Raw genomic sequence first — 14,693 nt, forward strand, 5'->3', positions numbered from 1 at the left:
CGAGTCAACAATAATCTGTGCAAGCACTTCTCCAAAATTAACATACGCTCAAGCCACACCCCCTTTCCTCCATTTCACGTTCTCAAAGGTCAAGAGCCGCTTTCGGTAAAGGTCAATCGAGAATATGTTGACTTCGTTAATGTCAAATATAACCTAGTAATGCATATTCAAGTTAGCGAACATATTTAACATCATGTAACTACAATTTTAAAAGGATGCCACTGAAAACGTTGGCACAAAATAGTCAAACACATTCAATACGTCTGCAACGAAGGGTCAAATAGAACACTTTACAAAGAAGGTTAATGGTGATGATAATTAAAACGTGAATATATACTTTTTTTTTTTAACTTGCACTCACCTGCTTAGAGAAAATGTCCTCCATGTGATTTATTTATTTTTTATTTATTAGTGTTTACTACTGTACACATTAGAAAGAAAAAGAAAATGTGAGATTAAAGCGAGACGGCCTTTTAATTTCAGAAAATCGGTGAAATTTAGTTCCCTCTGAAATTTGGTCAGTGTGATTTATGTTTATTTCTGTAATATCCCACAAAATCGCAGTTCATTCTGTGGCTGGGAAGTTATTTAATTTGAGGGGATTAAAGCAAATAATGTGCATGAAATCGCTCGCTTTGCGCAGTCCAGCAGACAGAGGAAGTCCGTGTGTGTGTGTGCGCATCTACAGGTTTACCTTTGAGCGTGCACTGACAGTTCCATCATTCTGTCACTAAACGAACAGCTGATCACACCGAGGTGCTCGCTGACCGCCGATATTTATTAGTTTGGTCCTGCGTTTCCTTTCCTTCGCAACATAACGTCTTTTCTTCTCACTTTTTGTTACTGGAGTCGGTCTTTCACGTTTCATTCGCACACTCACGTCCTCCATTTTTCTCTCCGGTTTCAGATTTGTGTCCCACAATGCCTTGCGTGAACGGGGAAAGCCCACCATGTCATGTACGACGTAGTATCTTGAATTGGGTCATGGTGAAGCGGGAAAAAAATAGTGGAGAATTTAGGGCCACGTGGCCCGAAATTCATTAATTGTTCTATTAGAGAACATTCTTTTTAATAAAATTGGAAGTCTGTGATTCGAATTCAGTAGCTTTCGGTCCACTAAACAAAAATAACTGGGTGTCGGGAAAATTCTTTTATGACCCACACTTGAAAAATCTGAAAGGCAGTCTACCTTTAAGAATGGGAAATAAAGAGATCAGAAGTGTGTGTGTGTGTGTGTGTGTGTGTGTGTGTGTGAGAGCGAGAGAGAGAATGACAAAGAAAGAAAGAAAAAGGGGAAAGAGAGTCACTCATGTCTGTCTGTCTGTTTACTACACATTAGAAAAAGAAACAAAGAAAGTATGTGAGATTAAGAATGGGAAATAAAGAGCTCAGAAAAGTGTGTGTGTGTGTGTGTGTGTGTGTGTGTGTGTGTGAGAGAGAGAGAATGACAGAAATAAAGAGAAAAATAAAGAGTGTGAGATTAAGAATGGGAAATAAAAAGATCAGAAGTGTGAGAGAGGGAAAGAGAGATAGACTGTTAAAGAAAGAAAGAAAGAAAGAAAGAAAGAAAGAAAGAAAGAAAGAAAAGGGGAGAAGAGAGAGTCACCCATGTTATCTATCTATGTCTCTCTGTTTACTACACATTAGAAAAAGGAAGAAAAAGAAAGTGTGTAAGACTAAGAATGGGAAATAAAGAGATCAGAAAAGTGTGTGTGTGAGAGAGAGAGAAAATGGTGAAGAGAGAGAGAGAGAATGAGAGAGAAAAAGTGTGAGATTAAGAATGGGAAATAAAGAGATCAGAAGTGTGTGCGCGACAGAGTGAAAGAGAGAAAGAAAGGAGTCACCCATGTTATTTATTTATCTATCTATTTATTTATTTGTCTGTTTGCTACACATTAGAAAAATAAACAAAAAGAAAGTGAGATTAAGAATGAGAAATAAAGAGCTCAGAAAAGTAAGTGGCGTGTGTGTGTATGTATGTGTGTGAGAGAGAGAGAGAGAGAGAGAGAGAGAGAGAGAGACACTGTGAAAGAAAGAAAGAAAGAAAGAAAGAAAGAAAGAAAGAAAGAAAGAAAGAAAGAAAGAAAGAAAGAAAGAAAGAAAGAAAGAAAGAAAGGGTCAGCCATGTTATTTATTTATTTCTGTTTACGACATTGCTGTAGAATCACTAAAGGAGGAAGAAGAAAAAAAAGAAAGAAAAAAACCCTGTCCCGTTTGTCGTTGTGATGGCTGCAGGCCCGTTTAAGTCGTTGTGATGGCTGCAGGCCCGTTTAAGTCGTTGTGATGGCTGCAGGCCCGTTTAAGTCGTTGTGATGGCTGCAGGCCGTGAATACTCAGCTGATATTATTAGTAATATTATTACGCACTTGACTCCTCCCCTTAAACCTAAAACGGTGGAAAATCTCATTTTTGTCCTTTTTTTTTTTTTTTCTGAGGCCAACAGTCCTCGAAGATTACGCTGGTAATCTTGGCATTGTAAAACGGATAAAATCACTACTGCACAAGCCGAGTGTGGACTGTACGTGTCCATCATTTCATTTATAACGCCACACTGCATTTGATACTCGACCGCAAATAAAGTATCATCTTCAACGTTGTCGCCGCACCCCTTACCCTTTATATCAGGGGTGTCCAAACTGATCCATAAAGGGCCGTGTGGCTGCAGGTTTTCATTCCAGCCATGCAGCAGCACCCTGATTTGGCTTATTCAATCAACTGACACACCCACCCTTTAATCAAGGGTGGGTGTGGCTGCAAGTATTTGACTGTGTGAAGACAGTTCAGTTGATTGAATGAGCCAAGTCAGGTGTGCTGCTGCATGGCTGGAATGAAAACCTGCAGCCACACGGCCCTTTATGGATCAGTTTGGACACCCCTGCTTTACGTCGTCGCGTGGATACAGCCCCTGCATCACCTTCGCCGTGCTCATGCTTTCTAGAAACGTTCACATGGCATGTGGCTGAAATTAGAGGTATGCACCGGGTCGGCGTGTAACGATACATCGTGCAAAAATAAATCACGGTACAAACTTATGACGATTCAAATCTATGAAATAAAAAATACATTGCAAGTGTTATCAGGCTGTATAATCTCTTGTTTTTTTCCTCGCTGGAACGATGTTATTTAGACAGCAGAGGGTACTTTATATGGACAGTAGTCGGATTTCACTGTAAGCAGAAGTAACACAGCTCTAATGCTACAAAAACACACACACACAAAAAAAAACAGACCTAAAATGGGAAAGACCATATAAATCAATCAATTTAACAAGAAATCAGTTTTATTTTTATAGACTGCCAAACGCTAAAGAAAAGAGAAGCAGATGGATGTAATATAAATGTTCATAAAGGCTTATTCTGGAAAAAAGTTGATTTTCATTTAACTTTCATCCTATTCTTTGTCATCTGTAAATATTCGAAGGATTCACCTTTAGTAACTGCCTGGTCAGGGTTGTACTGCTTTAAATTCGGCTTATCATTTATTTCTATTCTGCAACAAACAAAATCACTTCCAGTTTAAGCCTACATACAGTGTCTTGCAAAAGTATTCATCCCCCTTGGTGTTTGTCCTGTTTTGTCGCATTACAAGCTGGAATTAAAATGGATTTTTGGAGGGTTAGCACCATTTGATTTACACAACATGCCTACCACTTTCAAGGTGAAAATTGTTTTATTTATTTATTTATTATTGTGACACAAACAATAATTAAGATGAAAAAAAAAACAGAAATCTGGAGTGTGCATAGGTATTCACCTCCCGCCCCAAAGTCAATACTTTGTAGAGCCACCTTTTGCTGCAAGTCTCTTGGGGTATGTCTCTATTAGCTTAGCACATCTAGCCACTGGGATTTTTGCCCATTCCTCAAGGCAAAACTGCTCCAACTCCTTCAAGTTAGATTGGTGGCGTTGGTGTAGAGCAATCTTCAAGTTATGCCACAGATTCTCAATTGGATTGAGGTCTGGGCTTTGACTAGGCCATTCCAAGACATTTCAACGTTTCCCTTTAAACCACTCCAGTGTAGCTTTAGCAGTATGTTTAGGGTCATTGTCCTGCTGGAACGTGAACCTTTGTCCCAGTCTCAAACCTCTGGCCGACTCAAACAGGTTTTCCTCCAGAATTGCCCTGTATTTAGTGCCATCCATCTTTCCTTCAGTCCTGACCAGCTTTCCTGTACCTGCAGATGAAAAACATCCCCACAGCATGATGCTGCCACCACCATGCTTCACTGTAGGAATGGAGTTCTCAGGGTGTTGGGTTTGCGCTATACATGGCATTTCCCCATGATGGCCAAAAAGTTCAATTTTAGTCTCATCTGACCAGAGAGTCTTCTTCCATGTGTTTGGGGAGTCTGCCACATGCTGCTGGGCAAACTCCAAACATGTTTCCTTATTTTTTTCTTTAAGCAATGGCTTTTTTTCTGGCCACTCTTCCATAAAGCCCCACTCTGTGGAGTGTACGGCTTAAAGCAGTCCTATGGACAGATACTCCCATCTCCACTGTGGATCTTTGCAGCTCCTTCAGTGTTCTCTTTGGTGTCTTTGTTGCATCTCTGATTAATGCCCTCCTTGCCCGGTCTGTGAGTTTTGGTGGGCGGGACCTTCTCTTGTCAGGTTTGCAGTAGTGCCATATTCTTTCCATTTTGCTATAATGGATTTAATGGTGCTCCGTGGGATATTTAAAGTTTGGGATATTTTTTAATAACCCAACCCTGATCTATACTTCTTCACAACTTTGTCTCTGACCTGTTTGGAGGCTCCTTGGTTTTCACGTTGCTTGCTTAGTAGTGTTGCAGAGTCAGGGTCCTTCCAGAACAGGTTGATTTATACAGACATGTGACGGATCATGTGATACTTTGATTGCACACAGGTGGATCTTAATCAACTAATTACGTGACTTATGAAGTGAATTGGTTGGAGCAGCTCTTATTTAGGGGTTTCATACGAAAGGGGGTGAATACTTATGCACACTCCAGATTTCGGTTTCTTTCATCTTCATTATTGTTTGGGTCACAATAAAAAAAAAATGTGCACCTTTAAAGTGGTAGGCATGTTGTGTAAATCAAATGGTGTAATTCGACAAAACAGGACAAACACCAAGGGGGATGAATACTTCTGCAAGACACTGTATATGGCTATTCGGAGCATTAAACAGATACGGATATTGTTCTTGTATTACACCCCTAGTGTGCATGTCCCAGATAACAAACCCCCAGTTATAATGGTTCTGATTACGCTCTGTAATGTGAACAAATAATATTATGATGGTGTCATGATTAATTACGTAAGCGACAGTAAATACGCAGTCGTACTTTTGTGTACTCATGCGGTCACAAAATCTCACGGGCCGTGCCACACACTTGTCGTCCTTCCAACGTCAATATTTTTGCCATCTGGAAATGGTTATGGCCTATGAGATACAGAAAACAGGACGACAACAGCCCAGAGCTGTCTCTGAACTCTTTATCGTGCTCCCTCGAAAGCAAAGCCAACAAATATCTTAACCCTTGCTGCTTGACCCCACGACCATAATGAGCTGAAGGGAAACACTGCCCAAAATTTTCATAGATTGACGAGACTGGAAAGCCGGATAAACTGGACAACAGCGTGGGCTTCCTGTTGTCCATTTCACATCGTGAAAACAGACGGAAGTAAAGAGAGCCAGAGAGAGAGAGAGACACACAGTGTGTGAGAGAAAGAAAGGAAAAAGAAAGCGAATGTGTGTGTAGAAGAAAGACAGAAGAGAAAGTGATTGCGTGTTTAAGAGAGGGACAGTTTGCATGCATCAGAGAGAGATTTTATTATTATACTCTTACCACAAAACAGAGAGATATAAAGAAAGGAGGGATCTAGAGGAAGAGAAAGAACGAGAACAAGACTGTGCGCGCGCAAGAAGGAAAGGAGAGAGAGAGAAAAGTGAGAGATCGAGAAAGTAAAGGACATGAATAGATCTGCAAGAGACAAGGTGTGAAAGAAAAAAGACAGTGTGAGAGATGCACAGACCGAGAGGAAAAACAAAGATCTGCACATATATACTGTATATGAGAGACAGAGAGAGAGAGAGAGAGAGAGAGAGAGAGAAAGAGAGAGAGGGGTCCAGCCCCAATACAGAAGCTGATTTCATGCATTAACAGTTGTACTTGGATTAAAGGCTTAACAGTATACAGGGTTTATCCTCCACAGCTAAAAATCACGCAGACAGAACTGAAATCCCGACGTGCGTGCGTGTTCGCCGCGTCCTCGTCACGTCTCCATACGGCACCTCCAGGCTTCCTTCTGACATTGTGCATTTCTGCATTTCCAATTGCACAGGATACACCTTAAAGGCTACAGTGGAACTGCGGGTAAAATCAGCAGCCTTGCCCAGCCAGGAAGTGACTTCAGCACAAAGGATGCAGACAATGACAAATGTGTTTGCAAGTGTTCACAGCTCACCACAGGAGGTAAGCAGGCTGTTTTGAAAATCACTCAGTTCTCCGGTACAGGCACTCGGATCTGAACCGGCTCACTGCTACAAAAGTTCCCTCTTCTGAACGGCCGCCTCTTCTTGCATTTTTCGTGTCTGGGGTCACGACTCTCCGGCAAAATTAGCTGGGAGCTAAATCACTGTTAAGCTCATTTGGGAATTGGGCCCTTGTGAAAGTTGACATTAATTGTCTGGGAACTGCAGACTTGCAAAGCTTTCTATCTGGTAGATGTTTACAACGAAATGCTAACTCAGCTTTCCTGTTGCTACGAGGTCCGAACAAGCTTCACGCTACATCCGATCAAATCCAGTTTCTCACAAACGAGTGTGTCTGGAAATCCGTCGAGGTAAAAGGCATTACGTGTAGGATGATACGGACTGGATATACAGTGGGGCAAAAAAGTATTTAGTCAGTCACCAATTGTGCAAGTTCTCCCACTTAAAAAGATGAGAGAGGCCTGTGATTTTCATCATAGGTACACTTCAACTATGAGAGACAAAATGAGGAAAAAAAAAATCCAGAAAATCACATTGTCTGATTTTTAAAGAATTTATTTGCAAATTATGGTGGAAAATAAGTATTTGGTCAATAACAAAAGTTCATCTCAATACTTTGTTACAGTGGTGCTTGAAAGTTTGTGAACCCTTTAGAATTTTCTATATTTCTGCATAAATAGGACCAAAAACATCATCAGATTTACACACAAGTCCTAAAAGTAGATAAAGAGAACCCAGTTAAACAAATGAGACAAAAATATTATACTTGGTCATTTATTTATTGAGGAAAATGAGTCAATATTACATATCTGTGAGTGGCAAAAGTATGCGAACCTCTAGGATTAGCAGTTAATGTGAAGGTGAAATTAGAGTCAGGTGTTTTCAATCAATGGGATGACAATCAGGTGTGAGTGGGCACCCTGTTTTATTTAAAGAACAGGGATCTATCAAAGTCTGATCTTCACAACACATGTTTGTGGAAGTGTATCATGGCACGAACAAAGGAGATTTCTGAGGACCTCAGAAAAAGCGTTGCTGATGCTCATCAGGCTGGAAAAGGTTACAAAACCATCTCTAAAGAGTTTGGACTCCACCAATCCACAGTCAGACAGATTGTGTACAAATGGAGGAAATTCAAGACCATCGTTACCCTCCCCAGGAGTGGTCGACCAACAAAGATCACTCCAAGAGCAAGGTGTGTAATAGTCGGCGAGGTCACAAAGGACCCCAGGGTAACTTCTAAGCAACTGAAGGCCTCTCTCACATTGGCTAATGTTAATGTTCATGAATCCACCATCAGGAGAACACTGAACAACAATGGTGTGCATGGCAGGGTTGCAAAGAGAAAGCCACTGCTCTCTAAAAAGAACATTGCTGCTCGTCTGTAGTTTGCTAAAGATCACGTGGACAAGCCAGAAGGCTACTGGAAAAATGTTTTGTGGACGGATGAGACCAAAATAGAACTTTTTGGTTTAAATGAGAAGTGTTATGTTTGGAGAAAGGAAAACACTGCATTCCAGCATAAGAACCTTATCCCATCTGTGAAACATGGTGGTGGTAGTATCATGGTTTGGGCCTGTTTTGCTGCATCTGGGCCAGGACAGCTTGCCATCATTGATGGAACAATGAATTCTGAATTATACCAGCGAATTCTAAAGGAAAATATCAGGACATCTGTCCATGAACTGAATCTCAAGAGAAGGTGGGTCATGCAGCAAGACAACGACCCTAAGCACACAAGTCGTTCTACCAAAGAATGGTTAAAGAAGAATAAAGTTAATGTTTTGGAATGGCCAAGTCAAAGTCCTGACCTTAATCCAATCAAAATGTTGTGGAAGGACCTGAAGCGAGCAGTTCATGTGAGGAAACCCACCAACATCCCAGAGTTGAAGCTGTTCTGTATGGAGGAATGGGCTAAAATTCCTCCAAGCCGGTGTGCAGGACTGATCAACAGTTACCGGAAACGTTTAGTTGCAGTTATTGCTGCACAAGGGGGTCACACCAGATACTGAAAGCAAAGGTTCACATACTTTTGCCACTCACAGATATGTAATATTGGATCATTTTCCTCAATAAATAAATGACCAAGTATAATATTTTGTCTCATTTGTTTAACTGGGTTCTCTTTATCTACTTTTAGGACTTGTGTGAAAATCTGATGATGTTTTAGGTCCTATTTATGCAGAAATATAGAAAATTCTAAAGGGTTCACAAACTTTCAAGCACCACTGTATATACCCTTTGTTGGCAATGACAGAGGTCAAATGTTTTCTGTAAGTCTTCACAAGGTTTTCACACACTGTTGCTGGTATTTTGGCCCATTCCTCCATGCAGATCTCCTCTAGAGCAGTGATGTTTTGGGGCTGTCGCTGGGCAACACGGACTTTCAACTCCCTCCAAAGATTTTCTATGGGGCTGAGATCTGGAGACTGGCTAGGCCACTCCAGGACCTTGAAATGCTTCTTACGAAGCCACTCCTTCATTGCCCGGGCGGTGTGTTTGGGATCATTGTCATGCTGAAAGACCCAGCCACGTTTCATCTTCAATGCCCTTGCTGATGGAAAGAGGTTTTCACTCAAAATCTCACGATACATGGCCCCATTCATTCTTTCCTTTACACGGATCAGTCGTCCTGGTCCCTTTGCAGAAAAACAGCCCCAAAGCATGATGTTTCCACCCCCATGCTTCACAGTAGGTATGGTGTTCTTCGGATGCAACTCAGCATTCTTTCTCCTCCAAACACGACAAGTTGAGTTTTTACCAAAAAGTTCTATTTTGGTTTCATCTGACCATATGACATTCTCCCAATCCTCTTCTGGATCATCCAAATGCTCTCTAGCAAACTTCAGACGGGCCTGGACATGTACTGGCTTAAGCAGGGGGACACGTCTGGCACTGCAGGATTTGAGTCCCTGGCGGCGTAGTGTGTTACTGATGGTAGCCTTTGTTACTTTGGTCCCAGCTCTCTGCAGGTCATTCACTAGGTCCCCCCGTGTGGTTCTGGGATTTTTGCTCACCGTTCTTGTGATCATTTTGACCCCACAGGGTAAGATCTTGCGTGGAGCCCCAGATCGAGGGAGATTATCAGTGGTCTTGTATGTCTTCCATTTTATAATAATTGCTCCCACAATTGATTTCTTCACACCAAGCTGCTTACCTATTGCAGATTCAGTCTTCCCAGCCTGGTGCAGGTCTACAATTTTGTTTCTGGTGTCCTTTGACAGCTCTTTGGTCTTGGCCATAGTGGAGTTTGGAGTGTGACTGTTTGAGGTTGTGGACAGGTGTCTTTTATACTGATAACGAGTTCAAACAGGTGCCATTAATACAGGTAACGAGTGGAGGACAGAGGAGCCTCTTAACGAAGTTGTTACAGGTCTGTGAGAGCCAGAAATCTTGCTTGTTTGTAGGTGACCAAATACTTATTTTACCGAGGAATTTACCAATTAATTCATTAAAAATCCTACAATGTGATTTCCTGGATTCTTTCCACCCATTCTGTCTCTCATAGTTGAAGTGTACCGATGATGAAAATTTCAGGCCTCTCTCATCTTTTTAAGTGGGAGAACTTGCACAATTGGTGGCTGACTAAATACTTTTTTGCCCCACTGTACTAACTACTGGAATGAAAATGTACAAATCTAGTGACAAATTTTCTAAAAACAAAAACAAACAAACAAAAAAAAAACCAGCTGAATTCTCAAATTTGATTGGTTTCTATAGTAACCTTTAGCCTATTCATGGGAACGTGTATGGTAGACATTCCATATAATCAGAGAAAGAGAGAGAGGCTACTGAAGGAATGACTGTTTACATCTGTTTAACTTGGGTGATAATAGGGAATTATTCTATCCACGTTCACTGGATATGAGCAGTCGTGTGCTCTGATTGGCTACTCTGCTGCTAGGATATCAGCTCATATACCATGAGTCGAGAAAAACAAAACGGCTGAGCGTTTTGCTGAACCAAGCGAGGACGAAATAAAAACTACTTGAAAACAAAACCCCCAAAAATACAAAAAAAAGTTTTTTTTTTTCCAATCATTATCGCATTTTTCACAAATTGCTCGTCATTTCGCCGGTTTGTTCACATTCTTCATCTTTAAGTGTTAAAATTTGTTGAATTTTTTTTTTAGACTCGTTCAAAAGCTCAAAGAAGTTTGAAAATTACACAACTGAAATGTCCAAGGAAGAATTAAATAAACGTCTAAAGCAGGGCTTTTCAAAGTGTGGGGCGCGCCTCCCCTAGGGGGCGCCAGAGTTCTTCGGGGGGGCGCAATGTGAGGAAAAATAAACCAGAATAAGTTACTATTGCAGACATTTAGCGAACTTCAACTAGCCTTTGCCAGAGACAAAATGGTTCGATTTTTAGTACCTAAAGCTACAGTGAGTGAGGAGACAGAGTCTGGGCCAAGCAAAAAAAGAAGGAAGTATGACCACGATTATTTAAAGTTTGGATTTTCATGGACTGGATCTGAAGATGCTCCACTGCCACAGTGTGTTGTCTGCCAAGAGGTGCTAGCTAACGATGCTATGAGATGTTTAAAATGTGTAAAAAAAAAGTTTTAAAAAAGCACAGATGTTTAAAATGTGTAAAAGAAAAAAATAAAAGTGTACAACAACCATTTTTTTAAAATACGAATGGAACATTAAGTATAGCAACAACAAAAATTGTAGGGGGCGCTGTTGTTTATTTGCTCTCTGAGGGGTGGCTGACTCTCCCACACTTTGAAAACCCCTGCTCTAAAGCTATTCAGTACCTCGACACGACAGCAAGACGGCACTTTGTACAAAAAACAACAACAACGCTAAAATCAATTTGTGCAGCCATCGATAGGTTTTTAAGAAGTCCGCCTGAGCGGAAATAATTTTGCCGGACGTTTTGTATCAAGTTTTTATTTATCGAATTTGCAAAAAGTAAAAAAAAAAAAAGCTCCGTTTCTCAAAATCCAGTGAATGTGGATAGAATAAAACAGTTATTCCACTCAATCTCGTCGTACACGGCTTGTAGCTCATATGAACGACTCGATTTCGTGGAATAATTGTTAAATACCCAGTCTCATGGACATTCCGCAACATTTACATGCAAATACATTGAAAGTGTACACCAGGGCTATTCAAATACATTTGCAGGGGGGCCAAACTAGAAAATTACAAAATTTGAGAGGGCCGGACAGACAATTGACATAAAATTGATATCAGCTAAAGGCAATTAAAATATACTATACTAAGGTACATCTCATCTCATTATCTCTAGCCGCTTTATCCTGTTCTACAGGGTCGCAGGCGAGCTGGAGCCTATCCCAGCTGACTACGGGCGAAAGGCGGGGTACACCCTGGACAAGTCGCCAGGTCATCACAGGGCTGACACATAGACACAGACAACCATTCACACTCACATTCACACCTACGGTCAATTTAGAGTCACCAGTTAACCTAACCTGCATGTCTTTGGACTGTGGGGGAAACCGGAGCACCCGGAGGAAACCCACGCGGACACGGGGAGAACATGCAAACTCCACACAGAAAGGCCCTCGCCGGCCTCGGGGCTCGAACCCAGACCTTCTTGCTGTGAGGCGACAGCGCTAACCACTACACCACCGTGCCGCCCCTACTAAGGTACATAATATATGAAATAAAATAAGGTACATTATTTTTTCCTTTATTATGAAATATAATGAAAAATGGTACTTTTTTTAAGAAATGAGAACACGTTGTCTTTCAATTTTGGTCAACATTCATTTTGTCAACAACCGCCAGCATGCAGTCTTTAATAGTTTCCGACTCGGTGAAGGGTCTTTTTTTTTTTTTCTTGTCAGTATCCCCGCCACTCATAGAGATGCAATAAAAGCGCTCTCTTGTTCTGTGCAAAAGCCACCAATTGCACGCTGACTTTGTTCAAAAGAAGTTACCAGTCTGTCTATTCTCCTTCGCCTCTCCTCGGAGCCCTCTCGGTATTGCTCAGAAAATGAAGCGTTTTGTTGTAAAGTGTCTCTTCACGTTGTACTCTTTGGCCACAGCTACAGATTCGTTGCACAATAAACACACAGGTCTATCGCTTGCCGTAGCTGGCAAAGTAAATAAGTACTTTTCAGTCCATTCGCTTTGAAATTTACGGTTTTCTCTGTCAACCTTGCGATGTTGCTTGGACAGCGCCATGTTGCCACTGCTGTAGCTGCATGGAGTGTCGCAACGCGAGAATGAGTGTTTGTCACCATGGAGACGACCTGTATTCTGGTCTGTGCCAGAGCGGTAGAGAAAAAACTGTGCACCACGGCAGATACGTAGATATGTTTTTTGTTTTGTTTTAAAAAATTTGCCGCGGGCCGGATTAAATTTCAATCGGGCCAATTTCGCCCCCGGGCCGCTATTTGAATAGGCCTGGTGTACACCTTATTGTCCAGAGAGTGTGAATCCCAAATGCCATCTGTGGCCAAGTATCCAAGCGAGCAAAACTGGGTGGGAGGGACAGCAGACTTCCTCTTCCCTGTCAATCACAGCGATACTAGCCAATCATAGGCATGTGTGAGCTTATGGATGAGGAAGCGAGCAGACAGCAATGGTGTAACTCAACATAAGCAGGAGTTCAAAAAGATGTGATTGACTGGCTTCATGTGTCTTGGTCTTCACCCTCCTTAGTTTCTAGCTGTTGGATGATGGGAAGAGCCGTCAAGACCAAGCGCTAATTTGTGTTCGACTGCTCTAAGAAAACTATTTGGTTTATTTTCACAGGCTGGTGGTTCGACGCCTGCGGACCCTCCAATCTCAACGGTGTATACTATCAGCACGGGCAGCACACCAATCGCTTCAATGGTATCAAATGGTACTACTGGAAAGGCTCTGGATATTCACTAAAAGCGACAACTATGATGATAAGACCGGTGGGTTTCTGAGGAGCAAATGGGGTGCAACAACGTTTTCAAAACTGATATGGGACCTTACTTTTTGAAGGGGGTGGGTGGGGGGAAAAAAAAAACAAAAAACAAAAACGCTTGACCTTCCTTTATCTACACATTGAGCAAGAAAAGCCTGCGAAGAAGAAAGCACTTGAAAGAAACTTACAGGTTTAAAAAGTATTAAAAATCAGTAAGAACATGTGAGAAACATGTAAAAATTAAGTCGAAGTATGAGGACACAGCCCAAAGTACCGTATGGGCAAGTACTGTTGAAGAAGGCCTTACATGCCCCTTTTCCACCAAAGCAGTTCCGGGGTTGGTTCGGGGCCAGTGCTTAGTTTGGAACCGGGTTTTCTGTTTCCACTGACAAAGAACTGGCTCTGGGGCCAGAAAAACCGGTTCCAGGCTAGCACCAACTCTCTGCTGGGCCAGAGGAAAGAACCGCTTATGTCAGCGGGGGGGCCGAGTTGTTAAGACCAACAACAATAACAAGACCGCGAAAGATCGCCATTTTTAAGCGACGAGAAGCAGCAGCTGTACAAACGCGAAGTCATCCATTATTATTATTATTGTTGTTGTTGTTGCTGCTTCGTCCGTGTTGTTTTTGCTTCGATATTCGAGCCAAGGTTTATGCAAACGTAGTGACGTAACTGAAGTATACAGCAACGTAATGACGTGGCACCGCGAGCTATGGAAAAGCAAACTGGTTCTCAGCTGGCTCGCAAGTTGAACGAGTTGTGAACCAGCACCGGCCCCGAACCAGCCCTGGAACTGATTTGGTGGAAAAGGGGTAACAGTGGATGTGTACCTCCGTGGTTAAGCCTCAGTCACAACCGGACGTACGATTTTTTTGGCCATGTGATTTTTGGCGTTTCCCAAATCGCTGCGTTTTTTTTTTTGTTCGTGGAGAAAGACGCACGTTGGCTGTAAGTTTGTCTTGCAACCTGAAAAAAACGTAAGCGCCCGTAGAGTTTGTTTGACATGACAAAGAACCTCTGTGGCCGGTCTGCGGCCAGTCTACGGCTCGAAAATCAGCACGTCACATGCGCCCTCCGTGCGTTTCTTGCATTTTTTGCACGTAGACCGGCCGTAGGAGCACGTACCGTACAGCCGGTTGTGACCGAGGCTTTAATAGGGTTGCCGTTACTCCTTATGCAAACACCGTAATGGGGGGTCAGATGTAATATTTGTTTAGAGAGAGTTTATATTTCTGAACTTCTTGTTAATATACACATCAGTTCCTTTTGATAAGGTTTGATATAGAAAACGCGACTATGGTACAATGGTAAAGGAGCGCGAATGGTGTCGAAGGGGTCTTACACTAACAAAGCAAATGGAAAAG

General features: G+C 42.0%; 2 protein-coding genes across 3 annotated transcripts in view; one reads left to right on the forward strand and one right to left on the reverse strand.

The window, feature by feature from the left end:
- The window catches only part of angpt2a (angiopoietin 2a), a 28,530-nt gene extending 15,143 nt beyond the window's left edge, over nucleotides 1–13,387 (forward strand). For both annotated transcript variants that reach the window (XM_060924623.1, XM_060924624.1), the window contains exons 8-9: nucleotides 6,309–6,439; nucleotides 13,188–13,387. In XM_060924623.1, coding sequence (XP_060780606.1) covers nucleotides 6,309–6,439; nucleotides 13,188–13,348 — 292 coding nt within the window. In that variant the 3' untranslated portion in view covers nucleotides 13,349–13,387. The remainder of the gene's footprint in view (nucleotides 1–6,308; nucleotides 6,440–13,187) is intronic.
- The window catches only part of mcph1 (microcephalin 1), a 132,227-nt gene that overhangs the window by 34,046 nt on the left and 83,488 nt on the right, over nucleotides 1–14,693 (reverse strand). The gene's annotated exons all lie outside the window — the stretch shown is intronic.

This window comes from Neoarius graeffei, chromosome 7 (genome assembly GCF_027579695.1).
Source record: "Neoarius graeffei isolate fNeoGra1 chromosome 7, fNeoGra1.pri, whole genome shotgun sequence".
NCBI lineage: Eukaryota > Metazoa > Chordata > Actinopteri > Siluriformes > Ariidae > Neoarius > Neoarius graeffei.